Raw genomic sequence first — 27,844 nt, forward strand, 5'->3', positions numbered from 1 at the left:
ATCCTCGCTTCTTAAATAGAAAGGAAGTCTTCATTTGCAACACAATGTGGCTCTCTAACCCTTGGCTCCAGAACCTGTGCTCAAACCCGACTCAGAACTCTTTCTTGCATGCAATCTCTTACAGTAACATCTCACATTACAAAGTCCTTCCAAGATTTGTCCTCCCAGCTATATCAGCTGTCTGGATTGGAAAATTGCAAACGTAACGGATGGGCGGGGTGGGGTTAGGGATAGGGAGAACCCAGGAAACTGCAGACCTGTCATTTTAACATCAGTTGTGGGGAAGTTACAGGAACCTATCACCAGAGACCAAATACTTGATGTGCTGATCAAAGAACCAATATGGATTTGCAAAGGGTCGGCCATGTCTGAGTAATCTAGTTGAAATTCTTTGAGGTCATTAGCATGGTAAATATGAGACTGTCTACGGATGGTGTCCATAAGGGCTTCCAATTCCTTAAGGGTTTCCAGAAGGCAATGAAATTTCACTTAGATTATCAAAAATGAAATACCATAGAATTTGAGGTACCCATGTGAAGTAGGCTGGTAATTGGTTGCAGGAAGCAGAGTTATGGGGATATCCTTCGATTACCAGGATGTGACAAGTAGTGCTCCCTATGGGTCAGTACTGGGGCCACAGATTTTTACCATATATATCAGAGAGCCTGTAGAACAAGTTTGTGGAGCTGAATGGCCTCCTTCTGTTCCTGTGTGCCTTCTGATCTACTCAATGTGGTGACAATTTCTCTTTGCATTTGGAAGTTGAATGGATGAAGCAGATTCTGAACTCCAGTGGGCAATGATGCAGATGAGATGTTAAATCACAGAGCAGTACAGATGAGGGAGGCCTTTCAGCCTAAGAGCAAATGCCCAGAGATTAAATGGTTCCAGAATTTTTGCTCTCAGAATTTTGTGATCCAGAGACCATACCAAGCATTAACCACAAAAAATAATTTATAAACATCAAAATGTGTTTTAAAAATCATTTTACCAATTCCAACATGGGCTTCCAGAATCATACTGACATCATTAGCCCCATCACCAATTGCCAAGGTTATGGGATGCTCTTTTGAAGATTTGATCAATTTCACCATCTGCAAATAATTAAAAGAACAAAACATGGGTTAAAGGATTCAATTCAACATGGAACATCCTTCTACCCCATTTCATCACTAAGTAAATGTAAAATATGTTCAGGATAGTGACTCGGAAATTCTCCCATTCTCTCATCAGCATTCACCTTCACACCCCATTCCCTAATCCATGCTGACCTCCAGACCCCAGTGCTATACGAATGCTGAGAATATCAGAAACCATAATATTGCTGAGCAGATCTGGCTGCATGTGTGGAGAGAGAAACAGAGTTAATGTTTCAGGTCAATGGCTTTTTATCAGAACAGAGTTCTGACCTGAAACATTAACTCTGTTTTTCTCTCCACACTTACTTCCAGACCTGCTGAGCATTTTCTTCTGCGATTTCAGATTTCCAGCATCCACAGTATTTTGCTTTTGCCCTGATAATGCTACGTGACATAATAGCTTTACCCCAACAAAATCTCTGATTTACTGTGAGCACCATGGGAGATGCAGCAAATATGTAAAATGGAGGTTTACTAGTTTGTTTTCAAAAGAACATTCAGTGTAACTCAGCGTATACTTAACATACATAATTAACACATAGATGAACATTCAAGGCTAACCTGTGCTTTCTGTAAAGGTGCCATTCTGCAGCATAGCACTCCACTACAGTTGCGACATATTTCGAGAAACAGATCTTTGTAGTTACTTGAAGAGCCATTTTCAGCAGGTTTCATGACGAGTGAGAGTGTGGCCCCATCAATGATCAAACCATAATCATGTAAATCATTCTGAGAAAATCTAAAACACAGCAATAAAACAATCCTGGCTTAAATATCCTACATACTTAGAATTTTGGTACGATAGCGTAATGGTTATGTTACTGGACTAATGATTCCACCATGGCAGTTTTGAGAATTTGAAGCAGTTTTTAAAAATCTGGAAATAAAAAGCTGAGATCACTAAAAGTGACAATGAATTTATTGGAATGCTGTAAAACTTCAACTGATTTACTGGAAGGGAACCTGTTGTCCTTACCTGACGTGGCCCAGATGTGACTCCAGTGCGACTCCAATATGGTTCACTCTTAACTGCTCTCTAAAATGGCCTCGTAAGCCCACTCAGTTGTATTAAAACCGCTTTCAGTGTTTTAAAAGGAGGACCACTGCCACCTTCTCAGAGAAGCTAGGAACACACAATAATTGCTGGCCTTGCCAGCGATACCCGCATCTTGAGAACGAATTTTTAAAATGCTTAAATTTGAAAGAATTGGCAAAGGAATAAAAGATATTGACTTTGGACTAAAATTGAGAGATTGGACTAAAATTGAGAGATTGGACCAACCCAGTGGCATTCATAAGGACTGACTCAGAGGGAGAAGGGTTAGAAAAGAGACGTTCTTGAATTGGTGAGCAGTTTGCAGATCATACTAAGCTAGAAAACAGTCAGTCATTGTAAATAGAAAATTGCAAATGGCATTGATTAAATGAGTGGGTGGAATGACATACGAGATCATATGCTTTGCACAAGTAGTATAGTAAATGGAAAATACAGCATGAGAAGGATAGAAGAACAAGCAATCAAAAATACCAGAGGGGTGCCAGGCTTCATTATGACACATATATACAAGACAAGAAGTGCAGAGTATCAATCAGACTCATTTGGAATAGTGGGGTCTACTTTCGGCACACCACCTTAGGGAGAATATACTGCCTTGGCAATGATTCACTTGCATGGTAGCCATGATGCAAGGGTTGAGTTACAATGCAAAAATAGGTAGACTTGTGTTATATTCTCCAGAGATTTTTTTGATCAGCTGATTAACATGCTGGAACCCATCACCGTGTTTAAGATTCTCCATGGAAGGAGGCCATTTGGCCCAATGTGTTTGTGCTGGTTGAAATACAGTTATCCAGCCTAATCCCACTTTCCAGCTCTTGGTCCATAGCCTTGTAGGCTACAGCACTTCAAGTGCATATCCAAGAATGTTTTAAATACGATAGGGGTTTCTGCCTCGATTACCCTTTCAGACAGTGAGTTCCAGACCCTCACCACCCTTGATGAAAATATTTCTCAGCTCCCCCCTAATCCTTCTACCAATTACTTTAAATCTCTGCTAAGGGAAATAAGTCTTTCTTATCCCTCCTATCTTGGCTCCTCAATTTTATACACCTCAATTAAATCTCCCCTCAGCCTCCTCTGGTCCAAAGAAAACTGCCCCAACCTATCCAATCTTTCCTCATAGCTAAAATTCTCCATTCCTGGCAACATCATCTTAAATCTCCTCTGTACCCCCTCTAATGTGATCACATCCTTCCTGTAATGTGGTGAAAGAAACTGTACATAGAACCCTAGCTGTAGCCTAATAATATTTTATACAATTCTAGCATAATCTCCCTGCTCATGTATCCTATGCCTCAATAATGGAAATTATCCTGTATGCCTTCTTAACCACCGTATCTACCTGTCCTTCTATCTTCAGGGATATGCAGACATGCATTCCAAGGTTCCTCTACATTTCTTAGTATCCTACCATTTATCATGTCTTCTCTTGCCTCGTTTACCCTTCCTCAAATGCATGACATCTCACTTCCCTGGGGTGACATCCATTAGCCATTTTTCTACTCATCTGTCCAGTCCATTGGTATCTTGCTGCAGTCTGAGGTTTATATTTTTCTGGCCAATCTGCCATGTGGGACCTGGTCAAAAGTTTTGCTAAAATCCATGTAGAATACCTCAAACACACTACCCTCATCAACTCTCCATGTTACCTCTTCAAAAAATTAAAATCAAGTTGGTCAGAAGCAACCTTCCCATAAATTCATGCTGACTGTCCTTGATTAAACTATGCCTTTCTCAAATGATAATTAATATTGATCCTCTAAATTTTTTCCAATAATTTGCCCACCACAGAAGTTAGGCTGAGTAGCCTATAATTACTCAATCAATCCTCTTCCTCCTTTTTAAACAATGGTACAATGTTAGCTGTCCTCCAGTTCTTTGGCACCATGCCCATTGCCAGAGAGGATTGGAAAATGATTGTCAGAGCCTCCATTTCCTCCCTTGCTTCTCTTAACAGCTTCGGATACATTTCATGCGAGCCTGGTGATTTATCTACTTTCAAAGATGCCAAACCCCTTCATATTTCCTTCCTATATTTATCCCATCCAATATTTCACTTCCCCCTCTTACAAGAAGACAGATGCAAAGTCATCATTAAGAACCAAGCCTATGTATTCTGCCTCCACACACAGATTACCTTTTTGGTCTCTAAGGGAAAGTCACTAAAAAAAATCCAAGCAGCTCTTTGTTTGCCTTACATCTATTGCATGCCTTTTCCTTTTACAGATACCAGGCTTATCTAATTCCAGACGGCTTATCTAATTCCAGACAGCTTAATCACAAGTTGATAAGGGCCAGAGCCAAGGCATCTTTAAACTACATCATTATCTGGTTGAATCAACTAAAATTCACCTAAAGCACCATCTCTGGAAATGCTTTCCCAAACCCCTCAGCCAATCCACTTTTAATACCCTCCTTAAAACCCACTCCTTTGACCAAGCTTTTGGTAATTCCTCCTAATATTTCCTTCTATGGCTCATGCCCATTTTTGTCTGCCTTCTTCTCTGTGAAGCACTTGAGATGTGTTTATCTATTAAATGTGGTATATATGCACATCATTGTTGTTAACTGGAGAAATGTGGAGGAATGCAAGTCCTCATGACCCCTTCAACCCCCATTAATGAGTCAGACTGGGTTGTCAACAATCAACAGTCTCGAGAAACTGCAACCCTGCCTGCATCAGAGATTGGATCATCATTTCTGCTATGGAAAGTTGATTTAGTTTCATTCCCTCGCTACCAGGTATGCCTTCTTGGAGTCGCCCCAACCCAAAAGAGACCCCACTTCCCCTGGCAGATAATCACTATTTAGTCATATCGTCTTGGAGATGAAGAGGTTGAGGAATAATCTGATTAAGTTGTTAAAATTAATAGCTGGCTTGAAGGGAATCCTGAAAAAATGTCTTCAAACAAAAAGTTGAGAGCTTAGGGATACAGTACACCAGAAGGGCATAGATGCAGAATCGATTCTAGAGTTTAAAAAGGAGATACATTTGGGAAGGAAGAATATAGAGGGTGTTATGAGAGTATTTCTATTTTTTTGTAAAATATGTTTGATTCATCTGAAATCTTGGAGATGTTGAACTTTGCATTTTTTAAAAGAAATCACCAGAAGGTTCCTGGATTTGGCTTGTAAACAAGTTTTAGTGGAAGGCACCTGTCTGTGGATAATCACCCAGTAGGGGTTGTTTTTGACTTGAGGAGATGTTTATGAAAAAGTGATAGGTCAAGATTGATAGAGGTCAAGAGGCTTGACTTCTGGACAGTTTTTAGCTTCACTTTGAATTATGGTAACAGACAGTCGTTTTTTGTCTGCCAGAAGACCCAGCTCATTTCTCTCTCTCTTGAACAGAAATCTTGCATTTCCAGTGTGGCAGTTTCCTATTTCCACTGTATATTTGAAGAAACCCTGGGTATCGAATATGTGGGAACTGAAACCCTTATTGCTGCATTTCTCCTGTAAGATCTATCTGAAGCCTCTGTAGCTGCATTTCTTGGAAAGCATACCCAAACTGATCTTCAACATCGCTTGGAAAGAATTGTTCCAGGAAGATCCCAGTGGCAGCTGTCTATACGCATTTGGGATGCCAAACCAAAACCAAGGACAAGTATTCCGCCTAAGTGTTATTTTTTCTTCTGTTTTCTTTTAACAGAGTTATAAACAAAAATCCCTTTTATTTTTCCCAGTTAACTGGTGTGTATGTACGTGTGTGTATGTGAGGGGCTAAGATAATCAGGGGCTTTAACATTTCAACTTGTGTGTGTATGTTTTACTTCATTATTGATTAAGATTTGTTTTATAATAAACTGGTAATTTTGTTGATTATTAAAGAAACCTGGTTAGTGTGATTTATTCTGGGAAAAGAGTATATAATTGACTATATCAGTAAGTGGGAAATGTAAATATATGTTGTGACCTGTGGAGAAGTGGGACTAGAATAAACAGTGCACTCCTCCTGCCTTGGTCGTAACAAGGAATATGGTCAAAGGGAAAGGAATTGGGATGGATAAAAAAAAAAGCTGTCATGGCTACAGTTAAGTGAGCTCTATACAGCAGCCCTAATTGTGAAGTCTGAAGGTGTCTGTGGACATAGTCAATAAATATTCACACTAGTTTTTAACAAGTGATCTGATAAGTGAGAATGCAGATGTACTAGCGAAGAATGTGGAACAATTGTTAAAGATATCTGATAGAAAAGGAATTGGTTTGACAAAAATATAAATGAGCATAACTCAAAGCCGTTACGTCACTGGACACTGATGGCTGCTTTCTGGGCTGTTGTAAGAATTAGAGAAAAAAAAATTGCAAATGCTCTGGCCACAACTTTTCAAGGCTCATTAACAATGCAAATTGTGCTGCGGAATAGGGCAGTAGCCAATGTTATACTCCTGTTAAAGAGAGAGTAGTATAAACTGGGTAACCAAAGACCAGTTAGTATGATGTCAGTTGTGAGTAAACTTTTAACAATCGATAGTTCAAGATAAAATTAATGAGCATTTAGAAATACATGGATTAATCATGGACAGCCAGCATGGAGTTATTAAAAGTGTCTGAAATTGAACAGATATTTTTTGGAAATTCATGACTGGATTGGTAAACAGAATGCAGCTGTACTGTATATGAATTTTCAGAAGGCCTTTGATAGGTGTATCACAAGAAGGTTGCTTGACAAATTCAGGCTAATGATTCAAGAGGGAAATTGATAACCTCTTTGCCAATGACTCCCTAATCAGAAAAAATGGTCGTGCTCTATAAACATTATCAATATGGAATGCGGTGGATGTTGTTTATATGGATTTTAGGAAAGCAATTGATAAGGTACCACATAAAAGACTAGTTAGCAAAATCGAGGTTCATGGAATAGGAGGGTCAATGTCCAATTGGATAAAAACTGACTTAAGGTCAGAAAACAGAGAGTCATAGTAAATGGTTGCTTTTCAGACTGGAGGATGGTAGACAGTGGTGTTCCCCAAGGGTCACTGGTGGGATCACTGCTTTTTTTGCTATATATAAATGACTTGGATCTTGGAATACAGAGTACAATCTCAAAATTTGCTGACGACACCAAACTTGGAGGTGAGACTAACAGTGAGGATGATATGTGAACAGGACATAGACCGGCTAGCAGAATGGGCAGAGAGGTGGCAGATGGAATTTAATACTGACAAGTGTGAGGTGATGCCTTTGGGCAGAAGGAATAGGGAGACGCAATATATACTTAATGGCACAGTTCTAAATAGTGTGCAGGAAAAGAGGGACTTGGGGGTGCATGTGCATTGATCATTGAAGGTGGCAGCACCCATTGAGAGAGTGGTTAGTAAAGCATTTGGGATCTTGGGCTTTATAAATAGAGGCATTGAGTACAAAAGCAGGGAAGTTATACTGAACCTTTATAAAGCTCTGATTAGGCTCCAACTGGACTATCGTGTCCAGTTCTGGTTGTCACACTTCAGGAAGGATGTGAGGGTCCTTGAGAGGCTGCAGAGATTTACCAGAATGGTTCCAGGGATGGAGGGTTTTAGTTACAAGGTTACGTTGGAAAAGCTGGATTGTTCTTCTGAGAACAAAGTAGACTGAAGGGAGATTTACTAGAAGTGTACAAGATTATGACAGGCTTAGATAAGTTAGACAAGAAAAAACTGTTCCCATTAACTAAATGGTACAAGGACTAGGGTACACAGACTGAAAGCTTTGGGCAAAAGATGCAGGGGGAATGTGAGGAAGCACCTTTTTACGCAGTGGATGGTAACGATCTGGAACTTGCTGCCCACAAGGGTGGTGAAAGCAGAGATAATCACTGACATCGAGGGGAAGTTGGATGGTCACCTCAGGGGAAATACACTTGCAGGGCTACAGGGATTGAACCGGGGAATAGGACTGACTGCATAGCTCCGTGGAGGGCCAGCATGGACTTGATGGGCTAATTGGCCTCCTTCTGTGCCGTAAATGACTCTACGACTGTAAAACCTTCTCACAGCGAGGAAAGTGGAGTATTACAATGAACTTGATTTTGCTGTTTAAAGTATCTATGGATGGAAAAGTTTCCTGCAATCTGGATCCCAATTCTGAAAGTATACACAATTGCACACTACATACAGAGAGAGGTTCTATCTGACACAAGATGGAAAGACGATTCTAACCACTATAAGGGGATTTCCCTTTGATGAGATGCTGAGTTCTAAACTCTCCCTGAAGTTCAGAACAATGAAAGGTGATCTCATTGTAACATATATGATTATGAAGGGACTGGATAGGGTAGACGTTGAGAGGTTGCTTCCCCTGCCTGGGGAATCTAGAACACAGGGGTACAGCCTCAAGGGGTCGATCACGTAGAACTGAGATGAGGAAAGATTTATCACACAGAGGCTTGTGAATCTTTGGAATTGTCTACCCCAGAGGGTTGTGGGTGCTCCATCTTTGTGCGTATTTAAGACTGAGATTGATAGATTTTTGATCTCTCAGGGAATCAAGGAATATGGGAGCAGGCAGGAAAGTGGAGTTGAGCTGAAGATCAGCCATTATCTTATTGAATGGTGGAGCAGGCTCAAGGGGCTGAATGATCTACTCCTAACTCCTATTTATGTTCTTATGATGGGAAAAACTGTTTCCAGTGGCTGGATTGTCAATAATCAGAAGGTACAGATTTGAAGTGATTGGTGAAAGAACCAGAGATGACATGTGGAAAACCTTTTTTTGTGCAACAAGTGGTTCGGATTTGGAATGCATGGCCTGATAGGGTGAGAGATCCAGATTGAACAGTAACTTTTAAAAAGGGAATTGGATAAATACCCAAGGGAGAAAAAAATTGCAGGGATATGGGGAAAAAGTGGGAGAGTGGGATTAATGGAATTGCTCTTTGAAAGAACTGAAGCAGACTTGATGGGCCAAGTGGCCTCCTTCTGTGATGCACTATTCTGGGATTTCTATGATTTTCTTTATAATATTAAACAGCTCTTAAATCTCCTCTTGTCCTTCTCTGCTCCAGTAGAAATAGTCCCAGTATCTCAAGTCTGTCCTTATAACTATAGCTTCCCATCCCTGCAAAATCCTGGTGAATCTGTACACTCTCAATGGCTTTGTCCTTTCTATAATTGGACTCCCAAAACTGTACACAGTCTCTGTGGTCTAACTGATATCCTGTACACCTCTTTACTCTGGTGCTGCACGCCTCTATTTATAATATCCAAAGTAAGCCTCATTTAATAGGCCACAAATAACAAATTTAAGATAATATACTACTAGCTTTTCTTGCGATTGCAACATTTAACATTTAGTCACAATGGCAAAGAACCGATGGATTAACTGAGATGCCCACCCTGAATAACTGTCTCTTGGCAAACTATCACTCTGCCTGAGAATTGTTCTGTTCAAATCAAAAAGCACATCATGTAAACTCTGTTCTTCTATTCTTTTAGTCGTCAACTCAAATAGCTGTGTATTTCTTCTGAAAAGCTTGCATGCATAGCATGTGGCTGCAGCCGTTTCCATCTTGTCTCCTGTCAGAACCCAGACCTTCATTCCAGCTTTCTGCAAAGCTTCCACAGTCTCAGCAGCCTTGTCTTGCAACCTGAAGAACAATCACATTGAACAATATCTTATTGGTTGAAAAATCTAATGTATAATAGCCTATGGTTCCATTTGTTGCAATGAAAGCAAATAGTAGCCAGAAATTAGAACATGCCCCATCTTGCAGAAAGTGAGTGTCTTTATAGATTATACTTGGTCTATGTGATCTCCTGAACTGGTTTTGATTGCTTGAGGGGGTCAAAAGGAATTTTACAGAGTATTTTTTCCATTATTGGCCCTGGGTTTCTATAATTTTGGTTGCCTCTCTCAGGAGGTTATATGGCTGCGGAGTGAGTGTGATGCGCGATAGTGGGGGTGGGGGGGGGGGGGGATGCGGGGGTCAGTGAGTGTGAGGTGGGGAGTGCAGAGGGAAGGACCATTTAGCCATGATGTTCCAGCTATTGTGATGTGGGCAGGCTTGATGGGCCAGCTGGTCTTTTCCAGCCCATCATTGTTGTATGTTCAAATTGCAGTTTTAAACAACGGGTTTTACAAATTGGTTTATCTGGTTATTATATGAAACTAAATTAGCTCAGTCTGATTTTACTCAGATCCTAATTGGAAAGTATTGCTCACACTTGATTCTCCCAGAGAGGGTAGATTTAAAAAGAAAAACACACAAATCTCTCTCTCTCTCTGACCTGTCTTCCACAGCAGTTGCTCCGAGCAAATCAAGGTCCCTTTCAACCACATCATAAGCTTCAGCAAGCTTCCTGTCCCGTTCCTGGAGGGCTAGCTTTGCATTCTGAAGCAGCGTGTGAACATCACCATACTCTTCGCAGGTAAGGACTTTGTAAGCCACACATAATGTTCGCAGTCCCTCCTGAAATTGATAAAACTTGTTCAACACCAAAATAATTCTGTTGGAAACCAGAAGAGTGAGCGGCCCCTGCTGTATGATGCAGAATTACAGTACACTGCAAGTATTTCACTATCAAACAACTTCAACATTCATAAGCAGCACTCAGCTTATGAACATTTTCAACCAAAAATATTGGTTGATTTCAATTGTAACATCAGCTTCCACATCTTCAAACATCTGTAATATTTTGGATATTGAAAATTTAAAACGTGAACAAAACACTAGAATAAATTATAGTCGGACAATCTGGTAACACAACAACAGTCACAGATGAGATAAGGTCATTTTTCAGGTGGCTGAAGATCAGATCCATAGTAAGGAAGAACTTCCTTTCATATTCTCAACACTCCCAAGAGCTTCACATTGATGAAGTCCAGTCTCCGTTTACCGCAAGTGCATTGGTGTCAACACCATTTGCCCATGATACAGGATGGGTGCTGTGACAGAGAAAGGGAAGGGACCAGGGTCATTGTTGGAGTAGGGATGCTTAATACAAAGGTGCCTTCATAATTGGCGCCTATGAATGAGAAATGGTCAGCGCCATTTTCCCAATATAGGAAGCTGTCTGCAGTAAGCGGGGAAAGAGGAGATGGTGGGAACTGTGCCTTTGAAGTGCAACCATTGTTGTTATGTGCACAAACACAGCAGCCAATCTCTACACATTATGATCTTACAAACAGGAAATGGTGTAACTGGTCAACTGGTTGAAGGACACTGGGATAACTGCCTACATAGTGTGAGATACACTGTTGCGCAGATATTGTGATCAAATTTCCACTTTGGATTGTGTTTCATTAGGTCTACCTATCCTGTTCTGCAGCGTCCAAAGTGACGTTGGCCGATGCTTCCTACATTGACAGCATGCTAATTAGGTATGTCTGTTAGCCACAATAAAGGGCCTAAAATATATTATTGAGGTGCCAGTCTCATAATTCAGTCTCAGTGACTTTAAAAGCTCAATGCAACAGACAGCTGGGGCCTTTGCTTAAAGTAGACTGTGCTTCAAGAAGCTAAACTCCCATTCAGTCTGTGGGTAGTTACATTGTACAGAGCCAACAGAGGCACAGCAACTTCACAGATCAAAATCTTGCAGCCCAAGGATGCCAGCATTGGGTCTGGCCATTTTTCAGCCACCTAAAACAGATGTTAGGACCTTGCATATACTAATTAGGGACATGATGCCAGTTTTAGGCCTCTCTGGGGAACTGGGGCTGGCTATGGGTGGAGCAGGGACTGGGGCTCAGCTCCCACACGGAGCAGGGGTACTCCCAAGGGCTGCTGCCAGCAAGGCAAGAGGCCTGAAAAACTGATCTGTTGGCAATGGTTAGGCTGCTCCTCAAAGCACTTGTAGCTTGCACAAATTATTGAAGTGAGGCTCAAACCCTAATTTCAGGACCTCCCAGGCAGGTACGTATTGTTCCAAAATCAGGCCCAGTATTCTGCTGTTGGCTTCCTCTAACCTGAAATACTTGCTCTTCCTTTGTGTGGAGGAGTTAGGTACAATCGACATACGAAGCATTGGCCAACATCACTTTGGACACGTTCCAGAATTCTTAGCAGTTATGGCTTTATGCACTTCAGAAAATTGAGACATTGGAGCTCTGCAAAAAGGGGTAGGCAGGCCTACTAAAACAAAATCCAAAGGAGAAATTTGATCCCAAAACTTTAGAACCTCAAAAACATTTTAAAAAAGCAGGCGAGTCATTTCAAAAGGATCATAAATTTCTTAGGCTGATCGATCGATCTGAGGCCAGTGTCTATGACTGATCTGAGAATGGTCACACTCACTCTGTCTCAACATTATAAAAGTTTCCATTGAAGGTTATAAAAGTACTCAGGTGACAAATAGTGGAGCCTGTCTCTCCATTCAAATGAGACAATGGTAGTGTGCAAATGGAATGAATTATTGTGATGGAAGGTATGAGGACAGCAAGCAGGACACAGAGTTGGGCCACAGATTTCCACACTTTGGCAGCAAGACAGTTTATCGAAATTCAGAGGTGGGCTGGAGCTGGTTTCAATAAGGAGGGAGCTAAAGATGGAATGAGTGTTGTCCAGTTACACTCTTGTGTTCCTCACAGCGCCAGTGACCAAAGGCTGGCACCTCCTGGCCTGGGAATGAATCACCAGAGCCTAAACAGAAAAAGGAATACCAGGTTCCATCAGAGTACAACTGTCTGAACCCTGTGAGGATTACCACCACTTCAGTACTACACGATCAATCTACAAATCTTATGGGGAAGAGTTGCAACAATCACAAATTTTTTTATTCAACATACACTATTTAAAATTGCACAGTAGATTCAAAGTTTAACACAGAACATACTTGGCGACAATTGTAACCATATTAAAAAAAGACTCAAAGCAGCATCCAAAACTGCCTTGACGTACCACTGCATTCTGCTGCACTCGCTGTTGGACCAGGTCCAATTTCCCCTCCTTCACCCTGGGGAAAATCGATGAATCAGCTCCTTTACAGAACAGGATTATATCGCCTGTTTAATGTACAAGAAGGTGCATATTAATGAAATATTTAAAAACAGGTTGAACCACATATGGACACAGCCAATTAATAATAGATTTTGCACCAGCCTGCTCAACAGGATCCCTGATCCTACAGTACAAACCCAGCTGGCAACATAAATCGCTAATGGTTTTATGCAGCTCAGCACAAAATTACAACTTTGGCTTTCTGAACCAATCAAATGCACCAACATACTCACCTGTATCCGGTCCAAACACACACGCACACACTCACCTGTGTCCGATTCAATCATACCCACGCTCATCTGTATCCGACCCAATCACATGCCCACACACTCGCCTGTATCTGATCCAATCGAAACACCATATTCGCCTGTATCCGATCCAAACAGACCACACACTTACCTGCGTCCTGCCCAATCATACACACCTGCGTCCTGCCCAATCACACGCACCTGCGTCGTGCCCAATCACACGCACCTGCGTCGTGCCCACGCATACCTATATCGGATCCAAACACACACTCATCCATGTCAGATCCACCTGGGTCAGATCAAATCACACTCACCTGTTTCAGATCTAACAATGACACTCATCCGACGTCTCACAGAGTCAAAACTCAATATCTGGAGTAATTCATACCTTAAAAAGAATGAAAAGATGGGAATTTAATAGCAAGTGCTTTCCAAGCACTGACAGAATATATCTGCATTTCAAGTTAATTGGAGCTCTAAATTAACTTGTAAGAATTGCATTGAAAGCATCAGGATACAATCCATGAATGGACTCCTTGGAGTGGTATTACTATAAGAAGAATCCACTTGTCCCCTGAGCCGGATGAACTGGTGGGAACAGATGATTAGAAGTGGGGCAAGCAGATGTAAAATGGCTTATTTTCAATAAACATAGAATTATTCATTTTTTGATTCAAATCTGCCTTTAAGTACCTGAGTACTATTATATAACTACTACCCATTGTACCAATACCCATAATGTGTGGAATTCCATCACTACAGTAAGTATTCTGAATTACAGTTGTTAATACAAAGGCCAGTCCATTAATCACTATTCTATTAAGTAGGTGGAGACTCACTCAGATCATCTCTCTTCCCTGTCCTCTGATACGATTACATGAGAATCCTTCAGTGTCTATTAATTGCCTAATTAGAATAAATGTTTAACTGAAATACGTATATGCTGGAGTTCTGGTACTCTATTGATATTTTTTACTGCTTGTACGATCTCAGAAACAAGTTGATGCAAGCTGACAGGGGTAGAAGGAGAAGCGAAATAATTAAAAGACTGGGTGGGACTGCTCTCACCTAGTTCCATTCCATTCCTAATCATATCCAGAAAATCACTTGCAATGGTTTTTCTTCCTACTCCCACACTATGACTTCTGGTGTACCCAAAGGATCTATCCTTGGCCCCCTCCTATTTCTCATCTATGTGTTGCACCTCGGCAACATCATCTGAAACCACAGGTTAGTTTTTACATGTATGCTGACGACACCCAGCTCTACCTCATCACCACCTCTCTCGACTCCTCTGCTGTTGCTAAATTATCAGACTGTTTATCTGACATCCAGTACTCGATGAGCAGAACTTTCCTCGAAATAAATACTGGGAAGACTGAAGCCATTATTTTCGGTCCCCACTCCAAACTTGGTTCCGCAGCTAGACTCCATCCCTATCCCTGGCAATTGTGAGAGACTAAACCAGACTGCTTGCAACCTTGGTGTCATATTTTGCTCAGAGATGGGCTTCCAACCACATATTTGTGCCATCACTAAGACCATCTATTTCCACTTTCATAATGTTGCATGAATTTGCTCCCGTCTCAGAACATCTGCTGCTGAAACTCTCATTCATGCTTTTGTTACCACTAGACTTAACTATTCCAATGCGCTCCTGACTGATCTCCCACATTAAAATTCTCAACCTTGTTGTCAGATCCCTCCGTGGCCTCCTCCCTCCCCATCTCTGTAATCTCCTCCTACCCACAACGCTCCGAGATATCTGCACTTATCGAATTCTGGCCTCTTGATCATCCCTAATTTTAATTGTTCCACCATTTGTGGCCGTGTCTTCAGCTTCCTAAGCTCTGGAATACCCTCCCTACACCTCTCTAACTCGCTTTCCTCCTTTAAGATACTTCATAAAACCTAACTCTTTGAAAAAGCTTTTGGTCAACTGATATAATGGGCTGGATTTTCAAAGATTTGAAAATTGTGTTCATGGAGGTCGGCACTGAGTCCCGCTGCCTCCGGAATGCAACACCATTTTTAGAGGGATGCCAGCAGCGACAGAATGGGTTGGGCACATGCTTCCATTTAATTGCCTGTTGAGCTCATTAACTGGCATGTCAGCTAACAGTGAGAAATTTCTGAAGCCTGGGAATGGGGAAGACACCATGGGGGGAATACGATAGGGTTGTGAAGATGTGAACAGTGTGGAGGATCACAAGGGCTATGGGAAGGGCTGATTGAAATAAAACAGAGGCAGCAAATAAAGCTCAGCTGCTTCAGATGTGCCTCAGTGTCGCTACTGCTGCAGCTAGAAGAGCTGAATTTCTCACTGGTAAATGGCAGGAAACCGGAGAAGGACGTGAGCCCATTGGCATCACAAGGGCAGCTGAGGTCGGCAGGGGAAAGCCTGATGAAGATACAAAGTCCAGCTGAGGGAGTTCAGTTGGGAACAGGCTACTCTGACATTGGACAGAGCAGCCAGGATGAGCAGCAGCAGATGCAACCTCCCGGACAGATATGGTAAACACCTTACACATCGAGTTGGGTCGGGTTGCACTTCCGGGTCTGGCATTCGGGCTCAGGTTGGGTTGGCCGGATCAAACATGCTCTATCACAACCTCAGGTAAGTGACTTTAATGTTAATTTACTTTTTGGACTTTAAAGGTGGTTTTGCTACAGTTATTTTAAGCTTGTGCAGGTAAGGAACAAACTGAAAAACAGAAGGTAAGTTAATTGATGGTCGGGTCAGGCACAGGAAAAAATGGAAGGAATCGGGCCGGGTCAGACTCGGGGTCCGATGGGGTTCTGTCGGGCTCGGCTCGGGTCTCATTTGCAGACTCGAGCAGGCCTTTATTCCAGACCCTAACCACTCACTGCGTAAAAAGGTTTTACCTCATGTTGCCTTTGGCTCTTTGGCAAATTCCATTCAAGTGATTGACTAATGAAGAGTTTAGGAAAATGTGTGAAAACATGAACATCATGGTCATGAATATTGTAGTTGAAAGTCCTTTCAGCAACAGACTCTGAAAGGAACATGCGGCGATCGATGAAATGCTGTATAAAATATTAGCTGATCAACCAGACAGTAAGTTGAGAACCACCCTGGCATGACCAGCACTCCAGATGGTTGAAGAATATAGACCCCATCAATTAGTTTATAGGCAAATTCCCAATTTTTCTTCTGTTCTGCATGATAGTTCTCCTACTCTAGAAGGTAATATTAATTCCATATTTTCTGCATATTTGAATGCTTTAGAAGAGACAGGTTTTCATCAAGTCTGAGGTCTCGATGAGAACTGTGAGGCACTGAGGCATTGAGTTAGACCATCTGAGCTAATTTCAACCCAGGAGACTCAGTATACTATAAAAGAGAGGGTTATAAGCAATGTAAAGACCTTGGGTAAGGTACTAGGTCATGATAAGACCATACTTACCAAACATGGCAATCAAACTGTTAAGATTCATTCCTCACAATTAATCAGAATTAATTACAAAATCTCAGGCTCCGATTAGCTGACAGAGGTAATCAAGACACCGTGTACCTCCAATGCTAAAATGTTTTGTGATGAAGGTCCTGCTGAACAGAATCGAGGGCTGTATAGTGGTAATGTGAGTAACCATGGCACACATGACAGAGTTATCACATCCACAGGCTAACTGCCAAGAATGGATACTTGGGTGACATATATTCCAGAAAGGTCTAATGAATGGAGGGATGCGACAATTGCAGGAATGCAGGAAAAGCTGCTGGCAAGTTTAAATATTGCTTGCATGTTCAGGATGATGGCCAAGAAGCAAGGTCCATGGACTTGCAGAATGGGATGAAAGCTCACTGCAAGTACGGTTAGGGAGTTTGGATAAGACTGTTGCTTCAGAAATGGCCTACTCCTGCTCCTGTTTCCTAAAATGATCATGTACTGGAGAAAAGAGAAGTGCAAGAGGGAGATCGCACAGTAGGAGTCCCGACTGACATAAAAGTGCAAGTAGAGGCTGTAGCTTGACTAGATTAGACAATGAAATAAAGAGCACAGAACATGCTTGTAACCAAACTAGAAGCAGAAGTCCTGATGATTTTTGTGGCTGCCAATAAACTTGAGGATAAACTAGTAGAAAAAAAGGCAAAACAAAAGGGATTAGATAGTTGGAGAGAGTTTGGGGTCTATTTTGAGGTACTATAAAGGGTCAACCAGCCTTGTAACATTGGTGGATTTGTACTGAAAAAGTCCTTGCAGATAGGACTTAGAAAGCTAAAGCGAGGCTAATTGTGAGGGGTTTTGAAGAGTGATTGGGTAATACAGATGTTAGAGCGGACTCTCCCACATCTGGAAAAATTATTATAATCTTTTTAACTTTTAACCATATATTAACGGGATTGTAGATCAACTGACATAAAAGCCGTATTTCTGCAGGGCAGAGTGAAGTGTCTCTGAAACCGCCCAAGAGGGAGCAGATGCAGAAGGAAAACTACGGAAACCAAACAAATGTATCGACAGCCTGAATGATGCTTCCAAGGTGTGGTATTTTTCGGTGAGATGTGTTTTTCTGAAAATCAGTTGTGTTCAACTAAAAGTAGATCCTGCACTGTTTTATTGGTGTCATAAAGGAAGACTTTCAGACATCTTAATGATGCATGTTGATGATTTCTTATTGGATGGTACTGTGAAATTTCAGAAATGGTAAAATTAGGGTAGAATTTAAAATTGGGAGTCAGGCTTGTGGGGCTTTTAAATATACTGGTTTAGATAGTAAGCAGAATAGGTCTGGAATAACTAAATCAACAATTAGAGGCGGCGCAGTGGTTAGCACCGCAGCCTCACAGCTCCAGGGACCCAGGTTCGATTCTGGGTACTGCCTGTGCGGAGTTTGCAAGTTCTCCCTGTATCTGCGTGGGTTTCCTCCGGGTGCTCCGGTTTCCTCCCACATGCCAAAGACTTGCAGGTTGATAGGTTAATTGGCCATTATAAATTGCCCCTAGTATAGGTAGGTGGTAGGGAAATATATAGGGACAGGTGGGGATGTGATAGGAATATGGGATTACTGTAGGATTAGTATAAATGGGTGGTTGATGGTCGGCACAGACTCGGTGGGCCGAAGGGCCTGTTTCAGTGTTGTATCTCTAAACTAAACTAAACTAATCCTATTTAGAGACTGTTACTCACATCCCGGTTCATTGCACCAGGTCAGAAAGATGATGTTATATCTAAAGAGACAGAGCACTTGTCCTTTAGAGCTTGGGAAGCTAAGAAAATAAAAAGTGTTGTTAAAAGTACTCTGGCTGCCAAAACATTGGCTGTTGTGGAGGCAGTGGATATGGGATTCTAATTGTCAAATATTTTAAGTGAGATTCTGCACAATGAGCACTGAAGATAGTATACCCATTTAATATTATGTTGATAATCGTTCCTTGTGGGATAATGTACACTACAGAAGAGAGAGTGAGAAAAAGCTATGGATTGACCTTCCTGGCTTGAAACAAATGCTGGAGAAGAAGGAAGTCTCTAAAATTAAATGGGTGGATGAAAGTCATCAACTGTCTGATTGTTTTACAAAGGAAATGCATGCACAAAGAAATTGTTAGGGGTCCTAGAGGAGGGGCATTTTGCAATGTAATACATTGTGCAGAATATGGAGACCTTAGATTTAATTTGTTTTCAAATTTCAGTTGTACACAAACTTTAATTTTTATTTAGAGAAAAGAAAATATGTTAATTGTACATTATTGTGTTTATTTGTATTCAGGTGGCAGGCATTAACTGGTGATTCACTGGCGCTCCTAAATAAAGGAGACTGAAACTGTGGGGGTTGGGTTTTGGAGCTGCATGCTTCAAAAGGCTATCTCTGTACATAAAAGCTTACAAAAGGTAAAGACTGGACTCTAATTTTGACCTTCATTACCTGGCTTTCTGGAATATAACAAGGATATGGATGTAGGAATTAACAAAGTTCTCAATGCCCGAATCACGTAACATGATAACTAGTGATGCATCCTTTTACTCAAGCTGGCTATTTGAAATCTCAGTTTAATACTGTAGGAATAAGGGCAAAAAATACTGTAAAATCAACCCCAAGACACTGTTAATTTTTCTATCTGGCAAATATTAAAAGATCTTATTAAACACATACTTTGGGTCTGTCTTCACAAAGGAGGACACAAATAACCTCCCAGAAATGTTAGGGAACCAAGGGTCTAATGAGAGGGAGGAACTGAAGGAAATCAATATTAGTCAAAAAAAAAAGTGCTAGGAAATTAATGGGGTTAAAGGCTGACAAATCCCCAGGGCCTGATAATCTACATCCCACAGTACTAAAGGAAGTGGCCCTGGAAATAGTGGATGCATTGGTGGTCATCTTCCAAAATAGACTCTGGAGCAGTTCCTACAGATGGCATGGATTGAGAATTGGTTGACAGACAGGGAACAGAGAGTAGGAATAAATGGGTCTTTTTCCGGGTGGCAGACAGTGACTTGTGGGGTACCGCAGGGATCAGTGCTTGGGCCCCAGCTATTCGCAATATATATTAATGACTTGGGTGAGGGAACTAAATGTAACATTTCCAAGTTTGCAGACGACACAAAGCTGGGGGGGCAATGTGAGCTGTGAGGAGGATGCAAAGAGGCTCCAATGTGATTTAGACACAGAAACATAGAAAATAGGAGCAGGAGCAAGAGTAGGCCATTCGGCCCTTCGCGCCTGCTCCGCCATTCATTATGATCATGGCTGATCATCCAACTCAGTAACCTGTTTCCGCTTTCGCTCCATATCCTTTGATCGCTTTAAACCCAAGAGCTATATCTAACTCCTTCTTGAAAACATACAATGTTTTGGCCTCAATTGCTTTCTGTGGTAGCAAATTCCACAGGTTCACCACTCTCTGGGTGAAGAAATTTTTCCTCATCTCAGTCCCGAATGGGTTACCCCGTATCCTTAGACTATAACCCCTGTTTCTGGACTCCCCCACCATCAGCAACATCCTTCCTGTCAAGTCCTGTTAGAATTTTATAGGTTTCTATGAGATCACCCCTCACTCTTCTGAACTCCAGCGAATATAATCCGAACTGACTCAATCTCTCCTCATACATCAGTCCCGCCATCCCAGGAATCAGTCTGAACAAGTTGGGTGACTGGGCAAATGCATGGCAGATGCATTATAATGTGGATAAATGTGAGGTTATCCGCTTTGGTTGTAAAAACAGAAAGGCAGATTATCTGAACGGCAATAGATTGGGAAAGGGGGAGGTGCAACGAGACCTGGGTGTCCTTGTACACCAGTCACTGAAAGCAAGCATTCAGGTGCAGCAAGCAGTTAGGAAGGCAAATGATATGCTGGCCTTCATTGCAAGAGAATTTGAGCACAGGAGCAAATATGTCTGACTGCAGTTAAACAGGGCCTTGGTGAGACCACCAAGGTGTCCTTATCTGAGGAAGGATGTTCTTGCCATGGCAGAGTGCGAAGAAGATTTACTCGGCTGATTCCTGGGATGGCAGGATTGATGTATGAGGAAAGATGGGTCGACTAGGCCTATATTCACTCGAGTTTAGAAAAATGAGAGGGGATCTCATAGAAACCTATATATTTCTAACAGGACTAGACAGGCTAGCTGTTCCCGATGGCTGGGGAGCCCAGAACCAGCGGTCATAGTCTCAGGATACAGGGTATGCCATTTAGAACTGAGATGAGGAGAAATTTCTTCACTCAGAGGGTGGTGAACCTGTGGAATTCTCTACCGCAGAAGGCAGTGGAGGTCAAGTCATTAAAAATATTCAAGAAGGAGATAGATATATTTCTTAATGCCAAAGGGATCAAGGGATATGGGGAGAAAGCGGGAACAGGGTACTGAATTAGATGATCAGCTATGATCTTTTTTGATTGGTGGTGCAGGCCCATAGGGCCGAACGGCCTACTCCTGCTTCTATTTTCTATGTTGCTATCTTACATCTCTGAGCTTGCTATCTACAAAGCCACATTTTTTCTCACACCTTTGTGTCAATTTTTACCATTATAAATTCCTCGGTCAACATTTATAATGGGTTTTACCCATGTAAATACATCATGTGATTACACTCCGATGCCCTTTCCCCTGCCCCCACAAATCACTTTCTGAAAGTTTTTAGTTTTCACTATTTCCTCCCAGTAATTGAAATACCCGTTGCCCAAAATAAGTCGAAAACAAAATAATTTTTTTATTGGGATGTGGACATTGCTGGCTAGGCCAGGATTTATTGCCCATTCCTAATTGTCCTTGAGAAGGTGGTGGTGAGCTGCCTTCTTGAACCGCTGCAATCCATGTCGGGTAGGTACAACCACAGTGCAGTTCCAGGATTTTGACCCAGCGACAGTGAAGGAACGGTGATATAGTTCCAAGTCAGGATGGTGTGTGGCTTGGAGGGGAATTTGTAGGTGGTGGTCTTCCCATGCATCTGCTGCCCTTGTCCTTTTAGGTGGTAGAGGTCGTGGGTTTGGAAGGTGCTGTCCAAGGAGCCTTGGTGCGTTTCTGCAGTGTATCTTGTAGATGGTACACTGTGGCCACTGTGCGGTGGTGGAGAGAGTGAATGTTCAAAGTGGTGGATGGGGTGCCAATCAAGTGGACTGTTTTTGTCCTGGATGGTGTTGAGTTTCCTGAGTGTTGTTGGAGCTGCACCCATCCAGGCAACTGGAGAGTATTACATCACACTCCTGACTCGTGCCTTGTAGATGGTGGACAGGCTTTGGGGAGTCAGGAGGTGAACTACTCACCACAGGATTCCTAGCCTCTGACCTGCTCTTGTAGCCACAGTATTTACATGGCTACTCTAGTTTAGTTTCAGGTCAATGGTAACCGCCCCCCCTCCCCCCAGGATGTTCATAGTGGGGGAATTCAGCAATCGTAATGCCATTAAATGTCAAGGGGAAATGGTTAGATTCTCTTGTTGGAGGTAGTCATTGCTTGGCACTTAAGTGGCAAGTAACATTTGCGCCATATGGTCCAGGTCTTGCTGAATTTCTACATGGACTGCTTCAGTATTTCAGGAGTTGCGAATGGTGCTGAACATTGTTCAATCAGCAGTGAACATCCCCATTTCTGACTTTATGATTGAAGGAAGGTCATTGATGAAGCAGCCAAAGGTGGTTGAGCCTAGGACACTACCCTGAGGAACTCCTGCTGTGATGTCCTGGAGCTCAGATGATTGACCTCCAACAACCACAACCATCTTCCTTTGCACTAGGTATGACTCCAACCAGCTGAGAATTTTTCCCGATTCCCATCGACTCCAGTTTTGCTCGGGCTCCTTGATGCCATACTCAATCAAATGCTGCCTTGATGTCAAGGGCAGTCACTCTCAACATACCTCTTGAGTTCAACTCTTTTGTCTATGTTTGAATCAAGGCTGTAATGAGGTCAGGAGCCGCGCGGCCCAGGCAGAACCCAAACTGAGCATCATTGAGCAAGTTACTGTTGTTCAAGTGCCGCTTGATAGCACTGTCCACGACACCTTCCATCACTTTACTGATGATCGAGAGTAGACTGATGGAGTGGTAATTGGCTGGGCTGGATATGACCTTTTTGTGTACAGGACATACCTCATCAATTTTCCACATTGCCGGGCAGATGCCAGTGTTGGAACAGCTCGGTGAGGGGCACGGTAGGTTCTGGAGCACAGGTCTTCAGTACTATTGCTGGAATATTGTCAGGGCCCATAGCCATTGCAGCATCCAGTGCCTTCAGTCATTTCTTGATATCACGTGGAGTGAATCAAATTGGCTGAAGACTTGCATCTGTGATGCTGGGGATTTCGGGAGGAGGCTGAGATGGATCATCCATTCTGCCCTTCTGGCTAATGATTGCTGCAAATGCTTCAGCCTTATCTTTTGTACTGGGCTGCCCCATCATTGAGGATGGGAGTATTTGTGGAGCCACCTCCTCCAGTTAGTTGTTTAATTTTCCACCACCATTCATGACTGGATGTGACAGGACTGCAGAGCTAAGATCTGATCCGTTGTTTGTGGGATCGCTTAGCTCTGTCTATCGCATGCTGCTTATGCAGTTTGGCATGCAAGTAGTTCTGGGTTGTCGCTTGACCAGGTTGACACCTCATTTTGAAGTATGCCTGGTGCTGCTCCTAGCATGCCCTCCTGCACTCTTCATTGAACCAGGGTTGATACCCCAGTTTGATGGTAATGGTAGAGTGGGAGATATGCCGGGCCACGAGGTTACAGATTGTGGTTGAGTACAATTCTGCTGCTAGTGATGGGCCACAGCGCTTCATGGATTCCCAGTTTTGCATGGCTAGATCTGTTCAAAAGCTATCCCATTTAGCACAGTATTAGTGCTACACAAGGTGCAGGGTGTCCTCAATCTGAAGATGGGAATATGTCTCCACAAGGACTGTGCGGTGGTCACTCCTACCAATACTGTCATGGACAGATGCATCTGCGACAGGCAGATTGGTGAGGAAGAGAACAAGTAGGTTTTTCCCTCTTACTGGTTCTTCACCACCTGCCGCAGACACAGTCTAGCAACTATGTCCTTTAGGACTCAGCCAGTAGTGGTGCTACCAAGCCAGTCTAGGTGATGGACATTGAAGTCCCCCATCCAGAATACATTTTGCGCCCTTGCCACCCTCAGTACTTCCTCCAAGTGGTGTTCAACATAGAGGAGTACTGATTCATAAGCTGAGGGTGGCAAATGGAGGGTTTAAATAAAATGAAAGAAAATGCAGGGTAATGGGGAGAAGGCAGAGGAACGGAACTGAGGGAGTTGCTCTTTTAGAGAGCCAGTGCGGACACAATGGGCCGAACGGCCTCCTTCTGCACTGAAATAATTCTGTAATTCTGTGGGGCTGGAATAGGTGATAATCAGCAAAAGGTTTCTTTGCTCAGCTTTGACCTGATGCCATGAAACTTCATAGTGTCTGCAGTGGATAGTGAGGACTCCAGGGCAACTCCCTCCGGACTGTACACCACAGTGCCGCCACACCTGCTGGGTTTGTCCTGCCCGTGGGACAGGAAATACCTGGAGATGGGGTGTCTGGGATATTGTCTTGTAAGCCAATGCATTATTTACCTTAATTGTATCGATCAGTGTTAATCATGTAAACCATGCTTTTATTTCTTTCATATTAATGAATGTAAACTGGTTGTGGTGGAGTCCTGTGGGCAGAGGTTGTCTCGTAAGAACATAAGAAATAGGATCAGGAGTAGGCCATTCGGCCCCTCAAGCCTGCCCGCCATTCAATAAGGTCATGGAAGCGAAGGACATTGGGACGAAGGGAGAAGCATTCTGACCAAAGACATCATTCGCTGGGGTTCATATTGGACTTTTTAAAAATAAAAGACAACGTAAGTGAACTAGGGCCCCCACCGATACACAGACAGACAGACGAATCAGGACATACCACTGATGTGGAGGCCTGGGCTGTTAGAACTTTAAACAGCCTGTCTCCAACCACACTCAGGGACAATGGCCTTATGAAGTATGTGTGAATGGTTTCCTTCTTGCCTTATCAAGATGCAGATATCACATCCATGGGCGGCATGCACCTAAGAGCGCCGCCCCCCCCCACCCCTTGCAAGAGCAGGATAGGACCACATGCAGGTGGTCTTGCATAGCCGAGGATACGGCACTGAAACCCAATCAGATGACCCGATTCAAAGCATTATCTTACATGCCAAGGGCCAGGGTCAGTAAGGTGTATAAAGCTACAGCCCTCAAGGACATTGTTACAGCAGTCAGTAGAGTGGCCAGGTCAGCCATTCCGAAGTTGCGCCTGGAGATCTGGTGAAGGATTGACCACCTGAGACAGACCCTAGCTCGCAGGATTCCTAAGCAACCAGTGCCATTGTATGTGTTATTGCTTAGAGCTTTAATAAAAATCATATTTAGTGAAACAGTAACCATGTTGTTGAGTGCCATTGATTTCAAGAGTAAAGGCAAGAACCTTTAGACCAGAGAGGGGGTCTTACAGTTTGTAAGGTATGATTCTGTGTGTATGACTCTGTCAGGCTGTTGCTTGACTGGTCTGTGGGACAGCTCTCCCAACTTTGGCACAAGCCCCCAGATGCCCAGATGTTAGTAAGGAGGACCTTTCAGGGTAGATTGGGCTGGGTTTGCCATTGTCGTTTCCAGTGCCAAAGCCGATGCCGGGTGGTCCACCTGGCTTCATTCTTTATTGACTTTGCAGCAGTTAGATACAACCGAGTGGCTTGCTAGGTCATTTCAGAGGGCAGTTTAGAATCAACCACATTGCTACGGATCAGGAGTCACACGTAGGCCAGACCAGGTAAGGACAGCAGATTTCTTTCCCTAAAGGACATTAACGAACCAGATGGGTTTTTATGACAATTGACAATGGGTCCATGGCCATCATTCGTCTAGCTTTTAATTCTAGATTTATTAATTGAATTCAAATTCCACCTTCTGCCGTGGTGGCATTCAAACCCATGCCCCCAAAGCAGTAGCCTGGGTCTCTGGGTTACTAGTCCAGTGACACTAACTGCTACTGCCAAGATGACATTTCACAATATAATGAACTTTAACTATTTAATTCCAATAACGTTATTGAAGTTTATAACTGCAGTTCTAAGCCTTGATGAGCTGAATTTGGGTTGCGCAGTGTAGTTAGTTTTCCATGATGCACAAATACCAATCAGCTTCAGATATATTAATATTCTTCCTCAGCAACAAATAAGTATGAAAAACAAAAAGAAAAGTTCCAAATGTCTTGATGGTGATCATTAGGATTTTTATATAAAAACAGAAGCTGTGTGCGAAAGTAGTGGTTAACGGATGTTCTTTGGGCTGGAGGAAGATTTGTAGTGGAGTTCGGCTGGGATCAGTGTTGGGACCCTTGCTTTTCCTGATATATATTAATAATTATAATGATCATATTAATATCTATTCTTGGGTCTAAAGGGATCAAAGGATATGGGGCGAAAGCGGGAGCAGGCTACTGAGTTGGACAATCAGCCATGATCATAATGAATGGCGGAGCAGGCTCAAAGGGCCGAATGGCCTACTCCTGCTCCTATTTTCTATGTTTCTATGACCTAGACCTATGTGCACAGGGCACAATTTCATAGTTTGCAGATGATACGAAACTTGGAAGCATTGTGAACTGTGAGGATAGCATAGAGCAAGTTGGCGGCACAGAGCAAGGTGGCAAATGAAGTTCAATGTGGAGTGATTCATTTTGGTAGGACGAACATGGAGAGCCAATATAAAATAAAGGGTATAATTCCAAAAGGGTGTAGGAGCAGAGGATCCTGGGTGTATCTGTGCATAAGTCATTGAAAGTGATAGGACAGGCTGAGAGAGCAGTTAATAAAACATACAGCATCCTGAGCTTTATTAATAGGGGAAGTAAGTACAAGAGCAAGGACGCTATGTTGAACTTGTATAAGACACTAGTTCGGCCTCAGCTGGACTACTGCATCCAGTTCTGGGCGCCTCGCTTTAGGAATGATGTGAAGGCATTAGAGAGGGTGGAGAAAAGATTCATGAGAATGGTTCCAGGGATGAGGAACTACAGTTATGAAAATAGATTGAAGAGAAGGCTGAGGGTGCGGGGGGGGGGGGGGGGGGGCGCAGAGAGAGCGCTGGGGGGGGGGGGGGGGGGGGGGGGAAGTATGCGGGGTGGGGTGGGGAGCAAGGGAAAAAGGGAGAGACAGAGGGGGAAGAGGGAGAGACAGAGGGGGAGACAGGGAGAGGGGTGCAGGGGAGAAAGCGATGGGGACAGGGGGGAGGGAGGGAGGGAGGAGAGGGGGAAGGAGGGGGAGAGCGGGCAAGGGGGAGGAGAGAAAGAGCCAGAGAAAAAAAGAGAGAGGGGGAGGGTGAGGGGGAAGAGAGAGAAAAATAAGTGATGGAGAAAAAAAGAGCTTTAGCCTAGATCCTAGTCTGGAGCTGTCTTGAACCACAATCTCCTGAAAAGAGAGGGGGTGGAAAAGAGAGGGGGGGGGAGAGAGGGGGGGGGGAAAGAGAGGGGGGGAAAGAGAGGGGGGGAAGAGAGGGGGGGAAGAGAGGGGGGGGAAGAGAGGGGGGGGAAGAGAGGGGGGGGAAGAGAGGGGGGGAAGAGAGGGGGGGAAGAGAGGGGGGGAAGAGAGGGGGGGGCGAGAGGGGGGGGCGAGAGGGGGGGGCGAGAGGGGGGGGCGAGAGGGGGGGGGGCGAGAGGGGGGGGCGAGAGGGGGGGGGCGAGAGGGGGGGGGCGAGAGGGGGGGGCGAGAGGGGGGGGCGAGAGGGGGGGGCGAGAGGGGGGGGGGCGAGAGGGGGGGGCGAGAGAGAGAGGGGAGAGAGAGAGAGGGGAGAGAGAGAGAGAGGAGAGAGAGAGAGAGAGAGAGGGGAGAGAGATGGAGGGGAGAGGAAGAGAGGAGGGGGAGAGGGAGAAAAGAGGGATGGAAAGAAAAAATGTTTCAGCCTCGATCCTATTCTGGAGTTGTCTTGAAGCACAAGCTCCTGAATCAAGGGAGAGTGCTATTACTCAGCTAAGCTGACTCATTAACACTAAGTTTTAA

At 43.4% G+C, this 27,844-nt stretch overlaps 1 protein-coding gene across 5 annotated transcripts in view; it reads right to left on the bottom strand.

Moving 5' to 3' along the window:
* The window catches only part of atp11a (ATPase phospholipid transporting 11A), a 249,630-nt gene that overhangs the window by 75,704 nt on the left and 146,082 nt on the right, over positions 1-27,844 (bottom strand). For all 5 annotated transcript variants that reach the window (XM_068034156.1, XM_068034155.1, XM_068034157.1 and 2 more), the window contains exons 16-21: positions 13,680-13,753; positions 13,019-13,122; positions 10,407-10,588; positions 9,515-9,766; positions 1,701-1,878; positions 992-1,094 (exon numbers count right to left, since the gene is read on the bottom strand). In XM_068034156.1, coding sequence (XP_067890257.1) covers positions 992-1,094; positions 1,701-1,878; positions 9,515-9,766; positions 10,407-10,588; positions 13,019-13,122; positions 13,680-13,753 — 893 coding nt within the window. The remainder of the gene's footprint in view (positions 1-991; positions 1,095-1,700; positions 1,879-9,514; positions 9,767-10,406; positions 10,589-13,018; positions 13,123-13,679; positions 13,754-27,844) is intronic.

This window comes from Heterodontus francisci, chromosome 6, assembly GCF_036365525.1.
Source record: "Heterodontus francisci isolate sHetFra1 chromosome 6, sHetFra1.hap1, whole genome shotgun sequence".
NCBI lineage: Eukaryota > Metazoa > Chordata > Chondrichthyes > Heterodontiformes > Heterodontidae > Heterodontus > Heterodontus francisci.